The 24,203-nt window shown below is 36.1% G+C and overlaps 3 protein-coding genes across 3 annotated transcripts; all 3 read right to left on the bottom strand.

The window, feature by feature from the left end:
- Positions 1 to 188: 188 nt before the first annotated feature.
- Positions 189 to 1,909, bottom strand: LOC116141301 (putative clathrin assembly protein At4g40080). Its single transcript, XM_031426820.1, has one exon. It carries the CDS (start codon positions 1,888 to 1,890, stop codon positions 814 to 816), a length of 1,077 nt encoding a protein of 358 aa, XP_031282680.1. The 5' UTR covers positions 1,891 to 1,909; the 3' UTR covers positions 189 to 813.
- Positions 1,910 to 7,803: 5,894 nt separating this feature from the next.
- LOC116141312 (protein DMR6-LIKE OXYGENASE 2-like) lies at positions 7,804 to 10,409 on the bottom strand. The gene is made up of 4 exons (XM_031426833.1): positions 10,002 to 10,409; positions 9,638 to 9,873; positions 9,009 to 9,339; positions 7,804 to 8,885 (listed from the first exon to the last, which is right to left on the bottom strand). The coding sequence occupies exons 1-4, from the start codon at positions 10,215 to 10,217 to the stop codon at positions 8,640 to 8,642; spliced, it is 1,029 nt and encodes a 342-aa protein (XP_031282693.1). The 5' UTR covers positions 10,218 to 10,409; the 3' UTR covers positions 7,804 to 8,639.
- A 6,238-nt stretch (positions 10,410 to 16,647) lies between these two features.
- Positions 16,648 to 18,120, bottom strand: LOC116141314 (RING-H2 finger protein ATL11-like). The gene has a single exon (XM_031426835.1). It carries the CDS (start codon positions 18,007 to 18,009, stop codon positions 16,798 to 16,800), a length of 1,212 nt encoding a protein of 403 aa, XP_031282695.1. The 5' UTR covers positions 18,010 to 18,120; the 3' UTR covers positions 16,648 to 16,797.
- Between the last annotated feature and the right edge of the window lie 6,083 nt (positions 18,121 to 24,203).

Here is a 24,203-nt window from a genome sequence, read left to right as displayed (position 1 = left end):
AATAAAATTACAGTGACAGACCAAATAATCTTTTATATATATATAAACAAATTTGCGTTGAATACTTTATGAAAATGAGTAAATAAAATCGATTTTATTTATAATTCCTTTTCACTTAGCTATTAGTCATCATCATCATCATCTCAATAAATACTCGTATTGAAAAAAAAAAAAAAAAAAATAGGCACCAAATTTTATTATTTGTTTACAAATGTTATCCAACTGTCAAATTTTATGAAATTAAATATTTGGATAAAATATATTAAGATATGAATAAAATTACAGTGACAGACCAAATAATCTTTTATATCCTGACCGTTGATTAATATTAACTGATAATAAATTAACGGTCACGATTATGCCACGTCATTCGGTGCACACCCGTCGGTAACTGTAGCATTACTCTTTTCACAAAGGAAAATGATAGAGTTACCGAAAAGTTTACACCGAATTTGCGCACCGAATGACGTGACAAAATCTTGACCGTTGATTAATATTAACTGATAATAAATTAACGGTCAGGATTATGCCACGTCATTTGGTGCACAAATTCGATGCACATCCATCGGTAACTATAGCATTACTCTTTTCACAAAGGAAAATAATAGAGTTATCGAAAAGTTTACACCGAATTTGTGTATCGAATGACGTGATAAAATCCTGACCGTTGATTAATATTAACTGATAATAAATTAACGGTCAGGATTATGCCACGTCATTCAGTGTACAAATTCGATGTACACCCTCGATAACTGTAGCATTACTCTTTCACAAATTATTTACCACAACATCTGTGAACGGAACCATCTTAGGTCATCTTGCAGTAGATAAAGATAGGGGAACCCGGTCCAACCCTAACCAGGTATCACTAGACGTCAACTGGAGCGACTGTCCGAACTCAGAAAATCGTTCTCCGATCCCACTCAACTCACTTGACTTGTCTCTTCTCCATATCTTCATTAACGCCTTCTCCTTCACGTTCTCATTCACTGCCACCACCATGATCTTCGTCGTTGTTTCGTGAATCGAATTCCATAACCCATGATTCTTATACCTGTTAACGAATAACCGTAACAATCTATCTTTGCAATCTTCAAGTCTTTTCAAAGTATCCAAAAACTGAGTCAACTCTTCCCGACTCAAACTGATTAATCTCTCTCCGAGTTCGCCGACTCGGAGGAAAATTTCATGTTGTATTAACCTATAATCTTCACCGACCAATCTTACAACCTCGTGTACCAAATTGTTCCTCTGAAGATTCAACGAACTGGGCACGTCACTTATCTCTTCAACGCTGCCTACTAGAGCATCTAACTCTCTCAACAAATCTGAGCTCAACAATGCCAAAACCTTCTCTTCATTATCATCATTCATTTTCTTAGATGATTTTGGAGAACTGAAGTAATAACCCACAACCCTGGAAACTGTTAAATTTCGCTCCAAAACACATGCATACCATCTTACCCATGACGACAGTTCCCAAGTTTCCGGGTCCGAACTATCGCGAAACATTGACAAATTAAGAAAGTTTCGGCCACCATAAGAAGGATAAATCGAAAGCTGATCTTTTAAAATAAATGAACCCCTTGTAATAATATGATGGATTGTGAAGAGACACTTTAGGGCAACAAAAGCGTTGCGTGTGGCATGCAGGCGGTCCATGAGAGCTTGAATGCATGCGGACGCCCTGGTTCGAGATCCATGGCCAAAGGAAAGAACGGCGGCGATGCGCTTATTAGACGGAGGAGTGGAAGTGCGGTGGGAGGTGGCACGGAGGACGGCGTGGCGGATGGAGGCGGTTTGGCGTTTGGTTGAGAAGGTTGTTTTGATTAAGGATGCTTTGTCTTTGAGAAAGCCTATGAAAATTCTTAGTCTCTTTAGGTGGCCCATCGACTCAAACTGTTAAGGAAATGGTGAAAGAAATGATCTGAAGAGACCCAAGTAAAAGGCAGATCCTTAAATGGACATGGACACGTCGTGTTTTTTGTTTTTGTATTAACAGATCATAAAGAAACACGTAACCGTGTAAAGTTATTAATGGTTTAGACGGTCCATCGTCAAATTTCGTCTCCTTAGACCATTCTAATTAAGATTAATTTTATCTAATTAATAATCTAATGGGCAATTAATTTGACTTTTTAGTTCAATAATTGAATAGCTAAAATATTGTTGGGTTCATATTACAAAAGTCTATGAAATCGTTAAGATAATGTGACTGAAGCTTATTAATTTCATAATTTGAATTTGTAATAAAAAATAATAGAACTCTATTTGAGACTATTTAATTACAAAAAATAAATAAAGTAAAATAAAGTCCGCGTTTACTTCGACAATTACACATCTTCTTTTTTTTTAATTAAAACAACCACGTGTGAATTTAGAAGAGGAGAGTTCTACACAGAGAAAATTTATTTTTTATAAAAAAACAACAAAATTATTTTTTTAATTGAACAACCATATAAGCCAATAACAAATTCTTTTAAGTTAATATGCAGACATATTACATATATTATGCATTTTATTTCCATCTTTACCTAAAATCCTATACAACTGATCAATAGAAATAAAACCATGATATGATATCAATTTTTAAATAAAGAATATCATAATTACAGAATTTTTGCTTAATTACTTTGTTTGCCTTACAAATTTTACACAAAATAAGAGAAAACATCAGTTTATATCGGTTCGGTATAATATTAATCCTTTCATATAATTTGTTTTACACTTTGTACTGTCCCCCCCAACTCTCCTTTGATTTTACAGAAGACTTGCATATATTGAGAGGCAAGTGACGAAATATGGAATGTCTTTGATTGATTTTCCTAAATCACTGCTGGCTAAAGTTAAGCAGTAATTAGAGTTTCAATCAATCAACATAATTCAAGTGATTGATTGAAACAATTTTAGGGATCTTTTATATTCATTACTTTCCTTTTTAACATTTACAAAGATGTATAAATTGGTCAATTATACAGGCATACAATATATTGGATATACAAATTTATTCTCTATTTCTCTTTTCTTGGGCATACGCTAGCAGTGTCATTGTCTTGAACTGCTTCTCTTTGTCCTGCTATTGGTCTCTGTCTCGATTGCTTACATGGTATCAGAGCACAACTAACAGCTTCTGCTTGCCTTTCAACTTAGCTTCTTTCTCTTTGTCCCTGCAAACAATCAAAAAACACCATTAACCTTCAGCATGGAAACAGCCCAATCACCACAAACAACCCACACTACTCCGGCCCAAACAACCAATCTCTACCTGCTACAACCCAAGCCCAAACAATTCAAAACAGGTCTGACCCAGCTCGTTATCCATATGGAATGTCGGGTTACAACCCAGAATCTTTTACCCATTCAAGGCCTAACCCAGCCTCTCTTGGAATGTCGGGTTAGAACCCAAAATCTTTTACCCATTCAAGGCCTGACCTAGCCTCTCTTGGAATACCGGGTTACAACCCAGATTCTATTCCGACATCGGGTTCGGATCCAAATCCCTACCCGCACCCTCTTTGAATCATTTCAGCAGTCGGGAACAATTGCCCTGAACCAGGCGATGTTCTCTTCTCACTGGTCTCCGATGGACCAAAATTAGTCCTCATCAAACAAACCCTCACCTGATCTGACAACTATGCCTCCTGGTCTCGCGATTTTCGGTGACCCTCATCACCAAAGACAAAGATCCATTTCTTGATAGGGCTTTTCAACCACCGCCACAAGCTCATCTTCAACGCCACTGGAATCGTTGCAATATGCTGGTCCGCTCATGGATCAGCAATTGTCTTTCGTTAGAGGTTGCAGCTGGGCTCCCACCAATAGAAATGGTTGTCGAAATCTGGGCTAACATCAAAGAGATGTATAGGAAGCTCGATCTTGCCAAAATTTTCACTCTCCGGTAGCATCTCATCGAACTCAAGCAAGGAAACAACTCGGTCACCACTTATTTCAATCGGCTTTTTGCCGTTTGGAACGAGTTAGACGCTGCCAAAGAAAGGCTTAAGGGGCCACCAGAAACACTTAATCAATACCACAGAATGCGAGATCGCGACCGATTGTCGCATTTTTTGCTCAGATTAAATGACGGTTTTCTCTCTTTCAGGACACAGGTACTGGCCGCGTCTCCACCACCCTCTCTCTGCCGGAGTTTTCAACTGGCGACGCAAGATGAAAGCCAAAGCCAGTTGAACTTCGAAAGGACCTCACCAGATTCAATGGCGTTGGCAGGGTTGAGAGAAAATGGGGATTCACAGTGGCTAGGGCACAATGAAGGTGAAAAACCTTCTCTTATATATGATGAGATGAAAGGCTTAGATTCAATCTTGAGATCTGATGACCAGAAACTCATCTCGTTTTTAAACGCATCTCATGGTTCCAATCATGCCACATCACGCAATGGGTCAAACAGGACAACTTCTTGGTCAACTAGGTCAACTGGCTTTGGAAATGGGTCAAATGGGTCTGGATCTGGGTCAAATGTGCTGGGAAATTCAAGATCCAATAAAAATCAATTATATTGTGATTATTGCAAAAGAAGAAATCATGATCGAGACCATTGTTGGAGATTACATGGTCATCTGGATTCCAATAACAAGGAGAGAAATGGTCATTCTTCTTCTTTCCAAGTTTCTCTTGTAAATCAGTCAGCACCTACTCTTAACCCGAAACAATATAATCAATTGCTCCAACTACTGAACAATGCCCCGAATGCTCCCGCCGCATCTTACGCAGGTACCTCTTACTGTTTTAATATACTCATAACTGATATGTGGATTATTGATTCAGGGGCTAGTGATCACATCATTTGTCACCCAAATTTTTTTACCACAATTTTCACTACCTCATCCACTTCAGTTCGTATACCGAACGAAAATATCGCCCTAGCTACTCATATAGGAATCGTCTACTTATCTGCTACTTTATCACTTAAAAATGTGTTATGTGTTCCTGCATTTCATTTTAATCTTATCTCAGTATCCAAAATATGTGAAGACAATAGTTGCACTGTAGAGTTTTGTCCTAATACATGTAAATTTCAGGACCCTTCGACTAGGAAACTAATGGGCTTGGGTAAAGTCAATAGAGGTCTATACTACTAGGCACCTGCTGAGTCTCCTAAAAGTTTTCCTACTTGTAGTCAAAATAAAATTTCCATTGTAATACGATGATTAATAAAAATTCCTTTATTTTTCATCAACGATTAGGTCACAGTGCAACTATCCCTCACCCTCAGTGTCTTATATGTCCATTGGCTAAACAAACCCGCATTACCTTTCCACATAGCACTTCCATTACAACCCAACATTTTGCTTTAATCCATCTTGATATTTGGGGGCCCTACCACACCCCAAATCATGATGGATCTAGATTTTTCCTCACCATTGTCGATGACTTTTCCCAAGGTACATAGACATTCCTCATGTAATCCAAATCTCAAACACTTACTCACATTAAGAATTTCCTATCCATGGTCACCACCCAATTTCGTACTTCTGTACAAAGAGTTAGAACTGACAATGCTAGGGAGTTCTTTAATTATAATTGTTCATCTCTATTTTTATCTCTTAGCATTTTGCATGAAAGCTCTTGCACATATACACCACAACAAAATGGGGTTGTCGAAAGAAAACACCGTTATCTACTTGAAGTAGCCCATGCCCTCAAACACCAAGCCCACATACCTGTTTCTTTTTGGGGCGATTGTGTGATCACAGCCACATACCTAGTCAATCGCATGCCAACCAAAGTTCTTCATGGTAAGACTCCTTATGAGATACTGTTCAAGAGGCCACCAGCTCTTGACCACCTCCGAGTTTTTGGTTGCTTTTGTTATGCTGCCACCCTTGGCTCCCATGTACTCGGGCCACCCGTTGTATATTTATGGGATATCCTATGCTTCAAAAAGGTTACAGGCTATATGATCCAGTTGAAAACAAGTTCCTGATCTCTAGAGATGTTGTGTTTCATGAAGACATTTTTCTGTTTGCCAGAGATACCATTACTACATCTACATCACCCAGACTGGTTCCTGAAGATACTATCCAATAGGATCCTCTATTCTATATGATACCGGATCCTCTAGTCTATATGATACCGGATCCTCCGGTTCTATACTACCAATAATTCTAATACAGCAACCACTAATGATCCTTAGGAAGAAACACCTATTCAGATTCTTACTCCTGGTTCCTCACCCGGATCCTCTATTCCAGTTGTTTCCACACCAGGATCCACTATTCCAGTTACAGTTATTCCCACACGCTGCAGTACTCGGCAAACTTGGCCTCCAATCTGGACAGTAGATTATGAATGTCCTACTGTTTCCAATTCCTCAGGTACATTATATCATACCTCCAATTATGTGAGTTATGGACGTCTCTCTCCTGTACACAGAGCCTATATCAGTCACATCTCTGCTGATCGAGAACTCACTAGTTACTCAGATGTTGTTCAATACTCTAACTGGCATCAAGCAATGTCTAATGAACTTACTACTCTGACTCAGAATCATACTGGGATCTAGTGTTTCATCCCTCTCATAGAAAACCCATTGGTTGTAATTAGGTCTACAAAATCAAGCACCGTGCTGATGGATCCATCGAACATTACAAAGCTCGATTGGTCGCTAAAGGCTTCACTCAGCGTGAGGGCTTTAATTATTAAGAGACATTTTCACCAATAGCCAAACATGTTACTGTTCATACTTTCCTTACAGTGGCTCTTGTTCATGACTGGTCTCTTCATGGTGATCTTCATGAAGAAATTTATATAGATCTTCCTCCCGACATTCGCAGACAGGGGGAGAACACAGTATGTCGTCTCCCTCTATGGCCTCAAACAAGCATCTCGACAATGGAATGAGAAATTCAGCAAAGCTCTCATTGGCATAGGATTTGTTCAATCCAAAAATGACTATGCATTATTCACCTGGCATAAAGGTAAAACCTTTATTGCTCTAATCATCTATGTAGATGACATTCTTATTATAGGAAATGATGAAGTAGCATCAAATCCTTGAAAGAACATCTCAACAGACAATTCCGAATAAAAGATCTGGGAGAACCAAAATATTTCCTAGGAATCGAAATTGCACGATCCCTGACAGGAATATCTCTTAGCCAATGGAAGTATGTCTTGGAATTGATTTTTGATTATGGGCTATCAGGTTGCAAGCCAAGTATTATTCCAGTAGAACAAAACACCAAATTGACTACTCAGGAATACGACAATGAGACATCATCTACTGAAGTTGATCCACCTTTGGAAGACCCCACAAATTATCAAAGATTTGTTGGGCGATTAATCTACCTCACCATGACTCGCCCAGACATCAGTTATGCGGTCCACATCCTTAGTCAGTTCATGCATAAGCCTAAACAATCTCACATGGAAGTTGCGATAAAAGTTCTGAAATACTTAAAAGGATGTCCTGGCCTAGGTCTTCTCCTTCCTCGAGACAAAGGTTTGGATATCACAGCTCATTGTAACTCAGACTGGGCCACATGTCCAATGACAAGAAAATTACTTACAGGTTTCTGCATCAAGCTAGGGGGAGCTCTTATTTCTTGGAAAACAAAGAAACAATCAACTATATCCCTTTCTTCAGCAGAGGCGAAATACAGAGCCATGACAAATACAACATGTGAGATCGTCTGGTTTTTGGGATTATTAAAGGACCTAGAAGTACATGTAAGTAAACTGGTTCTTTTATACTATGACAACAAGGCTGCAAACGACATAGCAGCAAATCCAGTATTCCATAAAAGAACAAAACATATAGAAATTGATTGTCATTTAGTCAGAAACAAAATACAAGAAGGGGTATAATCAAAACTTTACACATTCGTACTTCAGAACAACCAGCAGACATCTTTACAAAGCCATTATGTAGCAGAGAACATTCATATTTACTTAACAAGCTTGGAGTTTTTGACATCTACAAACCATAAGCTTGAGAGGGAGTGACGAAATATGGAATGCCTTTGATTGATTTCCCTAAATCTCTGCTGGCTAAAATTAAGCAGTAATTAGAGTTTCAATCAATCAATTTAATTCAAGTGATTGATTGAAACAATTACAGGGATCTTTTATATTCAGTACTTTCCTTTTTTACATTTACAAAGATGTATAAATTGGCCAATTGTACAGGCTTACAATATATTGAATATACAAATTTATTCTCTCTTTCTCTTTTCTTAGGCATACTCTGGCAGCGCATTGTCTTGAACTGCTTCTCTTTGTCCTGCTCATGGTCTCTGTCTCGATTCCTTACAGCAAGCTACATATGGACTTAATATTTGATTCACTAATTATTTAATTTAAGTCGTGTTTTCCATAAGATGACCTCAAAAATAAGAACTTATAAGTAAGTCATTTTGTAACTTGCACCTATCCTTTTCAAATCTGGTGGCAATTTGGTTTTTTCTTCATAACCTTAAGCAGTAAGTTTGCAATATGAACATTTAAAGGCTACTTAAATTACCATACTTTTTTATAAGGACAAATATTAAGACATATAACATTTTTAGCGGGCCTGGTCCCGATTGGGACTTTATTTGTTTATTCGTAACATTGCGATTAAGTTGCTAGATACTCACATGAACAGAAAATTATTATTTAATATGATAAGACTTGAATCTTCAAATGCGGACATGAGTCAAGCAGGATTTTCCATCAAGACGATTGCTTTGCTGAAGCTCCATGTACTGCTTATAAGTTATCCCACGATATCCAGCGTGTCGGTTTTCTCGATCCAATAGCTCCGGCGCAGGGCTCACTACAGTGTCAAGCGGAGGTCCGTTTCCAGTTCCAATCGAAATTCTTGTTGCTTTGCCGTTCACTACGGCTCGGTGCACTACACTTTTGTACATACCATTACTAAATATCTGAGCACACAAAATATACAATCAGTTGATTACATGATTATCAGATAAAGGAGACCGATATTTTTGTTTTAATTAACAGTGACTTTAATGCGTTAAAAATACACCCTAATGGCTTTAAATTACCTCCATCTGGTCTCCTACGTTGACAACGAAAGAGTCCGGCGGGAGATTTACAGGAACCCATTTCCCGTTATGCTGAACTTGTAGACCTCCAGGCCCGTTCTGCATGAGTACGGTCAATAGGCCATGATCAGAATGAGGGGGCAGCCCCATCACGACTTCTGGCTGTGGACAAGGTGGGTACAGATTGATGACTAGAAGCTGATGAGAGTTTGATCCAACATTCAACGTCTTCTGTAGGTAGCTTTCTTCCAATCCCAAGCTTGCTGATATCCCTTTTAGCAATTCACTTGCTAATTCTCGATTTTTTTTGCAATATTCTTCTTGTACCTCACTATAAGTACGTAAAAAGAAATTAAACAAAACAAAACAAATAAATCATCCATAGAAGCTGGGTTAACTTAATATTACAACAACTAAAAAGAAAAAAATTCTCACGTCGCAACAACAACATAATTTCTTCCATGTTGAGCTTCAAAATTGAAACAATACACGAAGCAGACCAATAAGTTTGAACAAATTAATCTTAAGAATTTAGTCATAAATTGCCCTGAATTGCAGTTTGCTGGTGCCTTGCACAAAGAGAATCAGTGATCAAGAAGCCTAGATTTTTTAGGTAATCAATTAAGTACCTGAAGCCAGGAGGGTTCTTAGGAGCATTGAACTGGGGATGAACGTGGACCTTGAGATAATCCCTCCAGAAAAATGTTTTGTCCACCTTTACATTAAAGCTAGTTCCCCACCTAATGGGATCAAACAATTTCTTTCCGGCATACTCTCGCTTGTCCTCTTCGGATAGATCGAAGAATTTTTCAGTTGCCTTTATCATCTCATCTCTCAGTGTCTTCGGTACTTCATGATTAATAACCTATTTTTATCATATACGGAAACTTTTGTAAATCCACAAGAACAAGAAATTTAACATATTCGGATACATGAAAGTCGAAACAACGACCAGAGAGAATATTAGTAATACGTAGATGGTATATATGTTACCGTAAAGAATCCCCATTCGCGGCAGGCATTGCCAAGTTTATGGATAACCTTGGAGCGTTGTTCTAGAGAACCGGAAGTAAGCAACGAATAGTCTATAGTAGGGATTGGCTCCTCTTCTGAGATTATGCAATCATCATGGTTTTCTGGGAAGACATAATTTGAAGGAACAGATTGGAGACAACCACGCGATTCAACTAGCTCTTTCACACAATACATTTCGGGAAGAAAATTAATATGAGTCAATGTAGTTGTTCATCCGGCAAAGAGGAACAAAGGATGAATGGTTCATTTATGATTACATACGCTTGTTAAAAACAGAAAATTCTGGTTGAGTGAGCTACTTTGGTATCCGGAGAAACATATGGATTACACATCTCTAACAGACTAGTTGTAGACATAGGAAGTCTGTTCGTATACTGTTACACGTTTTTCACGTTTGTATACTGTTACACATTTTTTAGACCATTCATATTTTTTTGATTCATTTGTGCATATTTAACACGATGAGTTGATATTAAAACCATTTTTTTCCTTCTTTTTGTACTACAGTTTAATTGAAAAAGATGAATTATCCACAATCAATGTCAAGAAATTAAGTTAGCTCCTGTGACCACATATATTATGTACGATTTCTTCAAATTACTACCCAATACCAGTCAATCAACATTTTTTTCTTTCATTGATTTAATTTGTGATGTAGAGTATATATGTCAGTGTCACTGAGCTTGTAAGTCCAACTAGCATTGGGTGGAGCAAGATGATTTGTGAAAAGTTATTCGAATGCGATTCAGTACTACAAACTTGAAATTTCTGGCTTATACTGCTCCATGTCCCCGTGGGACCATCAATTTATTGAAATTATGAACTTGTGGTTAATGATGCCAATTGAAAAGAACATCGTATAGCTTAATTTTACAAATAAAAGTCCAATGTTTTTATTCCTGTGGCTAGCTAGCTACGAATATTAATTGTTGGCATGATCAACGCCGACAATCGACAGAGTGAGAGCGAGATTGCTTAAGTAGATGTCTCATTTGTCCGAGTTTCACACCGACTACCTGGTTTAAGCCTAATAATTTATAAAAAGGATTAATTCTCTGATTCAACAAGAATTTATTGAATAAGAGTCAAACCTATCATAAATTCTATCATAATAAGAGAGTTTTATCCTATTGATAAAAAGTTAGAATCATTAACTATCTTTATCAATAAACATAACTTAAGATATAAGCAAGTTAGAATCATTAACTATCTTCATCAATAAACAGGACTTAAGTTATAGGCTTGATCACGATAGAAAGTATTAAAGTCTCATACCTAGCTTCTTAAACTGATTAGATACGTTCAAGTCTATTAGTTTATAAAATAGAAATATCATCTCATTCAATAAGACCTTATTGGATAAGAAGTCAGACCCATTTTAAATCCCATGAGTTATATATTTGACTTTTCTTCATATATTGGTGAAGAAGTTGCTAATGTTTCAATGCTGCATTGTTCACTAAACATCAGATATATATTATTCCATGGCTCTATGTTTGATAGAGTGAATTAAGTGTCATAAAAAGCACGGGATATCAGGGGGTAATTTGTTGGCTAACAGTGGGACTGGATTAAATTAAAAAAAATGTTACGTTTACAACTCAATCTCACAATTACCTTCTCTTATAATCCTAACATATTAACAGATTAACATTATCACATCAGTTTCTACTACACCAAAAAATACTACTAGAAACAAACGGTTATTTTTTATGAAGAAACAATCATTTCTTTGGTTGTTCTCATTCCTTATGAAAGGAATGACTGTTCTCTTATTATGAACGGTCATTAAAAATGGTTGTTCCTCATTTATGAACAGTCATTCTATTAGTTGGTTTTTTATACGGAACGGTCATTCCTTTAATGGTGTTATCATAAAGTATATTTACTCATAAATACCTGGTTTCTTTAATAGATGGCGGGGTGTTATCTTGCGGAGAAGGTGGTAATAAAGTTCTCTATTACTTATCCAGAAAGGGTTTTAAATTCAATATTGATTATAATGTCTGAAAAGAATTATGAAAATTATTCAAATGTGATTCATATTCACATCTGCATTTATATATAACCATACTTTATATAAGAATAAACTCTACATAGTCATAAAAAATTATATTCCCAATTTAGAATAGTTATAAATAAAAATAAACTACACAGTGTAATAAGTTATAATTTTTTTAATTCTCGTCTTAAGAAAAGTTGTCTTCACATAGTAATAATTATTTGTATATTTAAAAAAAAAAATATGCTACCTTACATTAAAGATTTAAGATGAAATAAAATATTTATCTAAAATTGTTTGGAAGAATGATTTATGTTTTAGAGTTATTATCACATCTTTTAACTTGCAGGTACATTACCCGTTAGCATGAACATCTTCTTGTTGAAACCAAAATATGTCTAACTTCTCAAGCATGTTTAGAGCTTATTAGCACAAAATTTTTTGTATTTCCTCATGATTATTTCCTTTCTCTTATTGTCTAATTGTAACAATGATTTCTTTTTCAGTTAAAGTATACATGACTTGTTGCTCCTTTGGATGATTGAAGAAGACATTAATATCTATTCGATTAATGTAGTGAAGTCGTCGAGTCTGATCACTCAATTCTACAATGATTTCCCTTATCCACTTTATTTGTAACTTGCAATTAATCAACATCGGGAGTCTTAATTTTGTAATGCTTAAAACAATTGACAATTGTCTATGGCTTCACATTAATTTGATCATGCAGCTATTGCATTTACAATTCCATCAATGACATTTATCTTTGTTGGTTCCAAGACACAATCTTTTATCCATTTTAAAAGCAGGCAATTGAAGCGCTGAATTAAAATCTTAATACTGTTAAAACATTAATTGAAATCCTAATATTATACTACAAAAACATGAATTATAAAATAAGAAATTTTTATAACTACACCTCTATTAAGTTATAACCTCTTAATAATAATAAAATTAGTTAGTCCCACCATTATGACTATAGAGAGGTTTTACTATATATATATGGGATAACGACTTATACATACCCAATGTTTGTGGAAACGACAAGTTGGTACCCAAAAGATTTTGAAACGACAAATGGGTACCTTCCGTCATATTCTATTAATGATTTTCGTTAGATAATAGTGAAAAGACTCAAATACCCTTGAAAGTTTAATTTTTAGTTTTTTATAAATTTAAAATTTTCTAAAAAACCCCCTAGGTTTGCTAATTTGACTAAATACCCCAATATATAAAAATTTTATAAAATAACAAATACACCCCCGCCACCCACAATGCCAGATTCCAGCCACCACCGCCGGAATCTGGCCGAAAAATTGTGTTACGACACAGACCCGTCGGATCTGTGTCGTAACACACCGATCTGGCCTTTTCCAGCCAGATCCGCCACGAATCTGGCCGGAAAAGGCCAGATCTACGTCTGGCCTTTTTCGGTCTCGACGGCCAGATCTGGCCTTTTCCGGCCAGATCCTCCACGGATCTGGCCGGAAAATGCCAGATCGACGTGTTACGACACAGATCCGATGGGTCTGTGTCGTAACACAATTTTTCAGCAAGTTTTCGGTCTCGACGGCCAGATATGGCCGTAGATCTGGCCTTTTCCGGCCAGATCAGCCACGGATCTTGTCGAAAAATGAAAGATCTACGCGTTACGACACGGATCCCATGGGTCTGTGTCGTAACGCAATTTTCTGGCCAGATTCCGGCGGTGGTGGCCGGAATCTGGCACTGTGGATGGCGGGGGTGTTCTTGTTATTTTATAAATTTTTTATATATTGGGGTATTTAGTCAAATTAGAAAACCTAGGGGGTTTTTTAGAAATTTTTAATTTTATAAAAATCTAAAATATTAAACTTTTAAGGGCATTTTAGTCTTTTCACTATTATCAAATGAAAATCACTAACAGAACATGACGGAAGGTACCTATTTGTCGTTTCAAAACCTTTTAGGTACCAACTTGTCGTTTCGACAAACCTTGGGTATGCATAAGTCGTTCGGCCTATATATATATACACTAAATGACACTTTACCACCCATCAAGTTTCAAAATGACACTCTTTCACCCTTCGTTGGGTTCTGTTATGTTTTCCATTAATATTTTAAAGAAAAAAAAAATACCCTTAATTTTTTTACTTTATAAATTTTTTATTGTTTTTTAATTAGCCAAAAAGTCAAATATTAAAAAATCAAAAAAGAAAAAATAGTCAACCTCACCTAAAAAGTTAGGAGTAATACTATGGAAATGTTTAAAATTAAATAACCTTAATATTTATTTATTTATTTATTAATTAATTTATAATGTCATCAATATCTCATCACTATTATTTAATAATCTACTAAATTTATAATGTTTTTAATTTTTATTAATTAACATAGAAAATCAATATTCCTAACTAATTAAATAAACAAAGAAGAAAAATGTATATTTACATTTGAGCTAATAAATAATCAAATAAAGACTGAAAACTAAATTTTAATTTATAGTAAATCATTTAAGTACATTTTCATCATTTCAATCAAATATTAAAAAAAAAACACTAACAAACCTAATCAAATGTGGGAAAATGTCATTTTGAACGAGTGGGAAAGTATCTTTCTCCCGTATATAGACGGGTGAAGTAAGACCTACACGCACTACTAAAAACTTTGCCTGCACCGACAATAAGAACTATGGTTAATATTTAAATCATATGTCGACGCCTACCTTACTCAGAGTGTAATAAGAGTAACCATTACATTTCGTATATAGTAAAACTTCAGATTTTAATCCTTCAAGTACCTCAAACCGAGTGTAATAAAAGTAAGCATTGTTGAATTAATAACACCACCTCTCACTTTTCATGAAATATATCTAGAAACTTTTCATTTGTTTAATTTCCAAGTTGACTTGGTCCCAAGAAAAATGGCAATTGTACTTAATCTTGTAAGTTGCTAGAACTTTCAAGAGAATCGATTTTCATATCGCCATTGGCAATCTATAAATAGAAGTTGTTTGATCTAATGAGAGTAGGGTGAAGACCACTCTGGTGCAAGTGAAGTAAGGCTACTTTTTAGAAATAAGTCCTTCACCGAAGTCCAAGGCTAGAGTTCAGGAGTTAAAAAGTATCTAAATCATGCGGCTGCTCTAAATAATATAAGTGAGTGTAGCGAAGAGGGCAAATACATTTGATGTCAACTAGTCAATAGTCAGGTTTTTCACGGTCAAGGTTTTTCTCTTATCTCATAAACACACCTTTTAAAAACATCTAAAAGAGATTAGTGATATTAAATGCAGAATCTCATTAAGTTTTGTGACTCCGACGATCGATCCACATAATAAAGACTCTTTGCTAATCTTGCTGTTCACTGAGAGCTAACACATCTTTGAGGAAACAAAATTCAAAATATATATTTGATGTCAACAAGTCAATAGCAATTATACTGTATAATTGAACAAGTTTGTGAATAATATGATGGATAAGTTTTCAAATAGCCATCACTTTTTATATATCGTCAAACTTCATACTTTAATTAAGTTGAAACCCAATACATATGTTTAATGTAAAGACTTGTATTGTTGAATTGGGCTCATTCTTACAAGCCCATCCCAACAATCTCATTGGTACAGGCTTACCCTCGTGGGCTCATCATGGACCGAGCCCGCCTGAAATCAACAAAATGTTTATTTTCAGTTCCCCTACCTAAAATGGCCTCACACAACTCACTCACCCTCACCTTGTGCCTCACTAACTGAGATTTGTCCCACTTTTTACCCTTTCGATTCTGGGTAAAATTAATTACTACATAAACACCACAATTCATAACCATTTTTTTTATTAATTATTTTGATTTCACCTTGAAAATTAAGGTATCAAATTAATATTAAATTATAATATGCCATCATATTATTGATTTTATTGTTTAACAAACTCTTCATATAAGTTGATATATATATATATAATAAGGATTCTCTTCTCTTGTCTTCATAGTGGATAATCAAAGGGTCAATAAGATATATTTACAAATTGAAACTTCGCTAACTAATTTAAAATTTTACTCGTAATTTTAGACTTATTTGTAATTGTCTTTTGGAGAGAAAATATCGATATAATATACCATGTTTAAGAGAAATAAACCACCATTAAGTGACCCAATAGTTAATTATGACTCTTGGATGTATTACTTAAGAGATCTTGAATTCGATTCACTTGAATAGTTAATAAGAGTGATCACTGAGGAAATTTATCCGGCTATCAATTTCAGGGCTCCGGAGGATTAGTTGAGGTGCGGACAGGCTGGTTTAAACACCATAGTCACTAAAAAAACACTATTTTTTAATTGTTTGGGACTAAACCAATATATATTTAAATTTTTTGTTTTAATTCGTGGACTAATCAAGGTTATAAATTAAATTTTAATACAAAACCCTTTGTTAACAATAATGCCAAGGATAATGCTTGTGTTTCTTTGGAATTTAATTAACTGATTTTCTCAACCCAATAACAAAGAAAGCAATTGATTCTAAAATTGGACCCTTAGGCTATATCTGCCACCACCACAAACCTTTCAGTTCTCTTAAATTTTAATTCTTACATGATAAATAAACTGCTGAAAAAACTTGCCTTCTATCAAAAGAAACCACAATCTTATTTGATTATTCACCAAAATAAAACAAATCAAAATAAGAAAGAAAAGTAAAAACTATATTCCTCTGTACACATAAATCTGAATGGGTCAACCCCAAAAAGTTTTAAACCTAACTTACTTTGTATGCTAAACTTGAGCGTCGTTTCGGAGTCGCTCCAATGATCCATCACCATTATTATCACTTCTATCGCGCAACCCAACAGACGATGATTTAGCAAATTTAGACAATTTTTTTGGTGGGGTAGACGTAACCTCATCACAAACATTTGGAATCCGAAGGGAACGGGCTCGGGACATAAAAGGCGGAGCCATCCTGAAAGCCCAATGGCCGGTCTTTGGCCGGTCGAACCGTTCGTACCCAATTCCTCCACTGCCACTCCTAAAGCCCTTTCTTGTGCTCCTCTCTCTAGGAAACACCACGCAACTCTTGCTTCTTGTTAGATTCGAGTTCATTAACTCATTTCGTACCTCCTCCGGTAATCTTAATGTAAACCTCTCACAATTTTCACCCGGTTGAACCAACGAGTGACCTGTCGATTGTGATCGTGGAAATAAACCGGCCAGTCTCCACCCTGTTGATTTCGATTTACGTGGCGGCCTGTTCTGATTGGTCAAATTCACCTCTTGAGATTCTACGTCTCTTCCATGCTCAACCTGTGAAATTTCTTCACGATCATCAGGCCGCCGTTCCGGTTCATCGGAACTATTGTCCGTGTTACATACTTGAATAACGCTCGATACAATCTCACCGGGTTGAGGGACCAAATTTGCGCGGCAAACCGGGCACGTGTTGTGCGAAGCTAGCCAAGCATCTATGCAATCAGTATGAAACACGTGGCTACACTTGGGTATTAAACGCAGAGTTTCGTCATCTTCAAACTCGTTTAGGCAAACGGCGCATTCTAAGGAGCCCTTACCGATTTTAAGCCCTTTAACAGCGGAGTAGAGGAAGGTCGGAAATGTGTTGATAACGGACGCGTCGAGTCCGCGCGTAATTCTCCGGGAGCGGTAGTTGGGTCCTCCGAGAAAGACGGCAAAGTGGTCGTCGTCGTTACGGGGCGAACGCTGTGCGTAACACTGACGGATGTAGACGGAGCAAAAACCTATCAAAAAGAATACACTGATCAAAACCACCATGACAATAGCCATTGTCGGGTTGAATGTGGGCCCCGGTGTTCTAAAGTATTCCTCTGGTCGAGCACCGGGTGGCACTGTTCCGGATTGCGCAGTGACGTACGGTAAGCCATGGAGAAAAAGGAGTAGAAAGGATAGGATGCCATGGTTGGAAATCAAAAGTCTGAAAATCCAAAGACGTTGATTGTTCTTTACGACTGCCATAGCTCAAGTGAACTGTAGTAGTTGTTTTTGTTCATATTTGGGCTTTAACGACCTTAGTTTTGCTCCAAAGAAAAGCAAGGTACATCCGAGAAAGCTAAAAAAGAAGAGGGACCATAACAAACAGGCAAAAGTGTTGGCGCTAAATAAGCGCCTGATAGGTAGAGTGGAGAGACTGTAATCAGGTGTGAAATATAAAGAAAGTGAATTTTGTAAATCGACGCGCAGGTGAGCGCGCTTGGGCGGTGCAGTGTTTCAAATTTGGTCTGTGACTTTTTGTGAGATTTTGGTCCCACAAGAGAACAAACCTTTTACGGAGACGGAGGTATAGATGTTAAGTTGACTAAGAATAAAGGATGGTTAGGTGGCGGCCACGTAGTAGAGAGGAATGATAATTGGTGATTGGTTGGATGAATATTTGGAGATATTATTCTTTTTGAAAAATCACATATACATTAATGCACTGCGAGTTGATCCAGAAGTTTTATTGTAAGCTTGTATAAACAATTAAACATATCGATTTATCCAATAAGCTTCTAGAAGTTTGAATGTTGAATACAAATATAACTATTAATTTTGTTCTGTCTGGCAGCGGCAGTTCCCATGTCAATCGCCCACCACTATAATATTTTGTTCTTAAAAGATAAAAATTTATCCGAACCTGACCTGGATTTATATTTTATAGTTTATTAACAATTTACAATCATCAAATCAAAGTGACGAAGAGTGGAAATTTTTATTTATTTTTAAATTAATGGTCAATAAAAATAAATCTATTAACCTAATATCAGATGAAAATCACAATAAAAATTGATAAACAATTGTCAATTTTGACATGTTGAAGGGAATTTTAATACTATGACCTTTTGTTATTGGTAAGGGTTATAAAAATCATATTTAATAACCTAATATCATATAGAATTTTTTAATATAATTGTCAATTAACGACTACCATGGTAGGACGCCAAAGAAGAAAGTTATTATAAAATTCAAGCAATCTTATATTGACCGGTTCTTAGTTAGTTCTTAGTGCTGCTCAACTAAACTTGAATTGGGCATCTGATTGAATGTATAATATTAATAACGAGTGGGAATAAATGATGATTATATACTGAACAAATAATAGTATAAGACTAGGTAGGTTTACTTCTATTCTATTTCTCTGTGTCTTCGATTTATTTCACGAAAGCTTGAGCTCATCTATTTAGTCGGCAATGGCTGTCTATTTGAAAACCACATCTCCTCCATTTTAACGATGAATTCAATCCGGGGAATTATTTCACAAACAACAACGTCTTAATACGGCAACCAAGACAAGTAGTTTCTGCTATACATTTCAACTATAACAAGACAAAAGGGTTCTTTCCCGAATGCTTCATAGCCCAACTTGACGGCAAAGAAGACTGCTGAACTTTGATGAAAAGTGGAAAAAGAAATGTTACTTGTTTAACAAATTCAATTTTGTTTCTTGATTAATTATTCAGTTTGCTTTGAAATCTATGTTTTAATACGTATTTTCCTCAGAAGATACCTCCCTGTGATTAGTTTATATTTGAGTTCCATCATCGGATATATTCAAATAGGATTATTAACATTAAAGTATCTCATAATGAGTTGTTGATAGTATAACATAAACAAACAACATTAATTTGACTTTTTAAATGTTAAGTTACACCAAACAAATTCCATCTTCAAACCATAACTAATATCAGTAATTCCCACCCAAAAAATTGTAAAATATCACTTTCTCACCCAAAGTTTATATTTTCTTAATATCCAACATATATTTCACTTTCTCAATCGGCGTTCGGCCAATTACCAGGAGTCAGGTAAGAGGGTTTTTGTAGAGTGGAAGTCAGTGGACTGAACGGTGGTGACTGATTGAATATTCACCACCGGAATCAGTCAGAAATCAGCTAAGAATGAGAAACCTTAACTTTCTGTGCCTAATAATCAAAGAGAAATCAAGTGTATGAGTGAGAGGGGTTTTCTAGAAAGGAGATCAGAGGTTCAAATAGTGGTGACGGAGAGAATTTTCACCGCTAGAATCATCTTTAGTTAGTAACGGAATATAAACTTTGGGTGGAAAAGTGGTATTTTAAAACTTTTGAGTGGAAAAATGTTATTAAGGCAAACCTTGGTGGAAAAAAGGAAAACAATAAAAAAGGAAATAATATAGCATGCTTTTGTTTCAACGTTTAATATTATATGAAGACTCTGTATTGAGGATCCTATATCGGCAGCATGATTATAAATAATTAAAGGCATGGGTAATGATAAGAGTTGAATATTCCTGATTTCATCATTTATTTCGTTGAAGGTCGATCGATGTAATCAAAGTGGTTGATGTTGATCTGATCTCCCAGCTTTCCACTTTGCCAAAAGATGAAACTCCATCCAGATTTTGTTACTAACTATTCATTTCCCCAAAGAATATTACAATGTTTACGTTGCTATCACCATTCACCATTGTAGAATATGATTGAAACGGGAAGAAACTAGAAGCAAGCAAAAGGGTTTTAAGTTTTAAACTCAAACAAGAAAGCAGTGAATGTGAAACGATCAAGGAGTTGAGCAAGTCTTTTCTTTCTTAGGTTGTTTTCTCAATTATTGACTGCCATTTTCAGTGGGCTTCATAATTAGTGCACAATAAGAATACAGGTGGTTGATAGAATTTGCTTTAAAATTTAAAGTCAATTAGATTGATGTGGCATCCTCATCTACCAACCACAATATGATCGTGTAAAGATCTATTTGGTAGGTAAGTTTTGTTATCTATTTTTCTGTTTAATCAGAAATTGGAGTTTTCTATATTAGGGCTCTATTTCAAACAAGGCAATGAAGTCCAACAATATCAAGCTACAAGTCCACCAGGACTACTACTGAGCCAGAGGTATTTTTAATTGGCCCATAATCTTAAATATCTATCAGTCCAACCAAACACCTCCTTTGCAGGCTTGTGTAATGGATCAGAACTTAACAATTGGCCACTTCATATCCCCTCAATTGCTTTTAGTTTTCCTGTGAAAATTAATAATATTACACTGACCACTGACCTATTACCAATGAAAAGAATCAGCTTCTTCTTCCTTTTTTACTCTCTTTTAAATTCCATGTTGATCTCAACATAAATCCTATATTTATCTACGTATTGCTGGTATTGGTGAGAAGTTTTGAATTGAATATCTTGGACTGTGAACATTATAAATTATTATAAACGACATGCTTGACATGACTAACAAATCAATCTTTTCAAGGCAATTTGTAGGTTTCGTTTTTCATTGTCGAACAAGTTGTTCTAATCGTAGAATCTCGTACCCCGGACTCATCTGAAATCTCATTAAAAATTCAGATACGTATTATTGTATTAAGATTTAAGAAACGAGAAACTCCGAGGTTAACTTTAGCAAATGATTATGAGGCCCGTGGTTTTGGTTAGCCGCGGTTTCGTTCCGCTGCAATGGCTTGCCTGCGCCTGAACGTCACTGACAAGACTTATGTGTTTGGAGTTATCATGCACGTGTACCGCAACATGTTTATTGTCCAATCGTATCAGACGAAGCTCATGACTCATGACTCATGTCATTTCAACTCTACTATTTTTTTATATGCCACCGCTGCTCAACTATTATTTTTAGGCTACAGTAACTAATAACTTCATTTACCCTAAAAACAAAATTTTCATTGATTTTAGTTTAATAACTAGAGTTTTTTAGGTATTAATTTGAATTAATTGATTCTTTCTGCCGGTTAGATATATATATTTAGTTAATAAGAATTTTTTACCAAATAATATATTAGGTATACAGGAATTTTTGTCCCCAACCCAGGAAAGCAAACAGATAACTGTACATGTTTTTATATGTTCACAAGCATCTTCATCGTTGAAATTAATTTTACAAAATAGACTTTTGCGGTGTGTACAATGTAATTTAAATTATTGGGCGTCCGGTTGAATCAAAATATTTTTAATGCAAAAGAATTTTTTTAGAATGTATGGCTACTTGAATATATAATTGTCTCCACATCCCACCAGATGACAAAAACCATTTAGCGGTCTAAAATAGATGCTTGTACGAAATAATTAAAATATACTAAACACGGCATAATTATATATTGTATACCGAATATAATAATTCAACGTGTTTTGACCAAAACCTAATTTACATGCATGAATATAAAAGGAAATAATATAAAACATTTTAACTCCCCGTAATTTACCACTCATGGGCAGTCCAATTGGAAGGGCAAACCAAGATGGCTTAATTTGTCTAACCATCAATCTNTTGTTTAGTTATTTGGAGTAGTATTTTTGAAATATTATTGTTAGGTAGAGTTGGGTGGTTATTACGAGGTAGGATTTGAAAATTAAAAATAGTTAAATAATTTAGGATATGATTTTGAGAATAGAGAAACAAATATGCACTTTGATTTGGAATACCAATAGAATAGGGAAACAAATGCACTTGAATATTATGATAAAATATAAATAGGTTAAGTCAAATAATTAATTATGTAAGTTTCCAGCTTGGCTGAGAATAAGGGTTCGCAATCAACTTGTAGTTTATTAATTAAAATTAAGATAGAGAATAAAATTTGACTCTCTATATGTGGACAGTCAAACTCACTTAGAGGTGGAAAAATAACCCGCCCGGCCTGCGGTGGGTTACTTCTTTTGGCGGGTTGGTCCTAACTCGCCCGCCAACAAAGGCAGGCCGAGTTAGGCCCACCATTTTTGGGGTAATGGCTGGAACAAACCCGGCCTGCCAACCCTAACCCGCCGGGTTAGGCTACGGGTTGGGCTGGGTTAACTAGGGCTGTTCAAATCCGGATATCCGATCCGAATAGGACTTTTCCTAATCCGATCCGAATTTTCGGATCAGGCTATATATTGATCCGAATCCAATCCGAATTATGTGGATATCCGGTTTTACGGATATCCGATTATTCGGATCGGATAATCGGATATCCGAAATTTATCCGAATTTTAAGATTTTCTTATTAAAATCAAATAATTCAATCCTTAAGGCTAATAATGCTTCAAAGCCATATTGCAAGGACATATGCAATCCGTCACCAGTTAGAATGTGTCACATTTCATAGGAACAACATCAAAGTGAACAATAATAATAATCTAAGATGCAAGCAGTTTCAATGAACTACAAACATAAGCAGCACTGGAGCACAGAGGAAACCCAAAGAGCAGAAATGCTCCTGTGGCATTTACATCAAATTAGGGAAACACCTTAGCTTAAATCAGACCAAGCCTCTACACTCTATTTGCCATCACGGTAAGTAAACGCTTGGATGAGTACAAACCCAATCGGCACAATTTGAATCAAACCCAGCCTCCATCAACCTTGTAATAGGTTCAAAACGCAAATCAATAATTCAATACTAATGAACAAGAGAAGGTTTTTAACCGGGACAAAGAGAGAAGGCACCATATTACGGTGCCATTAACATCAAACTCAAATCAACATCAAAACAAAAACACCCATCAAATTGTACCATTAACAAACTATCACCAACAATAATAAAGAAATAAGCACCACGAAATCGCACCAGGCTATTACGGTGTGGCGGCAGTCGCACTAGGCTGTGACAACAATCGATTTGGGGCTTCAATCGTCAGAGAGACTGAGATCTGAGAGTGTTTGAGCGAGAGAGAGTGAGACACCGAGAGAGTTGAGAGCGTTCGAGCGAGAGAGAGTGAGACACCGAGAGAGCGGCTAATTGACTGTGTGTCTGTCTGTGCGTGTTCGAGCGAGAGAGTCAGAGAGTTGAGCGAGAGAGACAAAGTGAGATTGAGATGAGAGCGAAAGGCTGTGCGTGTTTGAGCGAGAGAGACAGTGAGAGACTGAGACGATAGACAAGATCTGGTCTAAGAGAGTGAAAGGTTGTGCTTGTTTGAGCAAGAGAGACAGTGAGAGACTGAGACGACAGACGAGACCTGGTCTAAGAGAGTGAGACTGTGACTCTGTGAGAGGCTGTGCGACTGTGGGTGAGTCGTGACTGCGTGTTTGTGTTCGAGCGAGAGCCGAGAGAGACAGAGAGTGAGAGAGATAGAGAGTTGACTTAATTGTGTTAGAGTTACTGAGCTAGACTGTTAGTGTTAGGGTTAATTTAATTTTTAAAACTCAAAACGACGTAGTTTTGTAAAATTCGGATCGGATACGGATATCTGATTTTTTAAT

This window comes from Pistacia vera, unplaced genomic scaffold (genome assembly GCF_008641045.1).
Source record: "Pistacia vera cultivar Batoury unplaced genomic scaffold, PisVer_v2 Contig397, whole genome shotgun sequence".
In the NCBI taxonomy this organism is placed as follows: Eukaryota; Viridiplantae; Streptophyta; class Magnoliopsida; order Sapindales; family Anacardiaceae; genus Pistacia; species Pistacia vera.
Note: the sequence above shows the minus strand (reverse complement) of the source record. Positions and strands in the feature narration are given on the sequence as shown.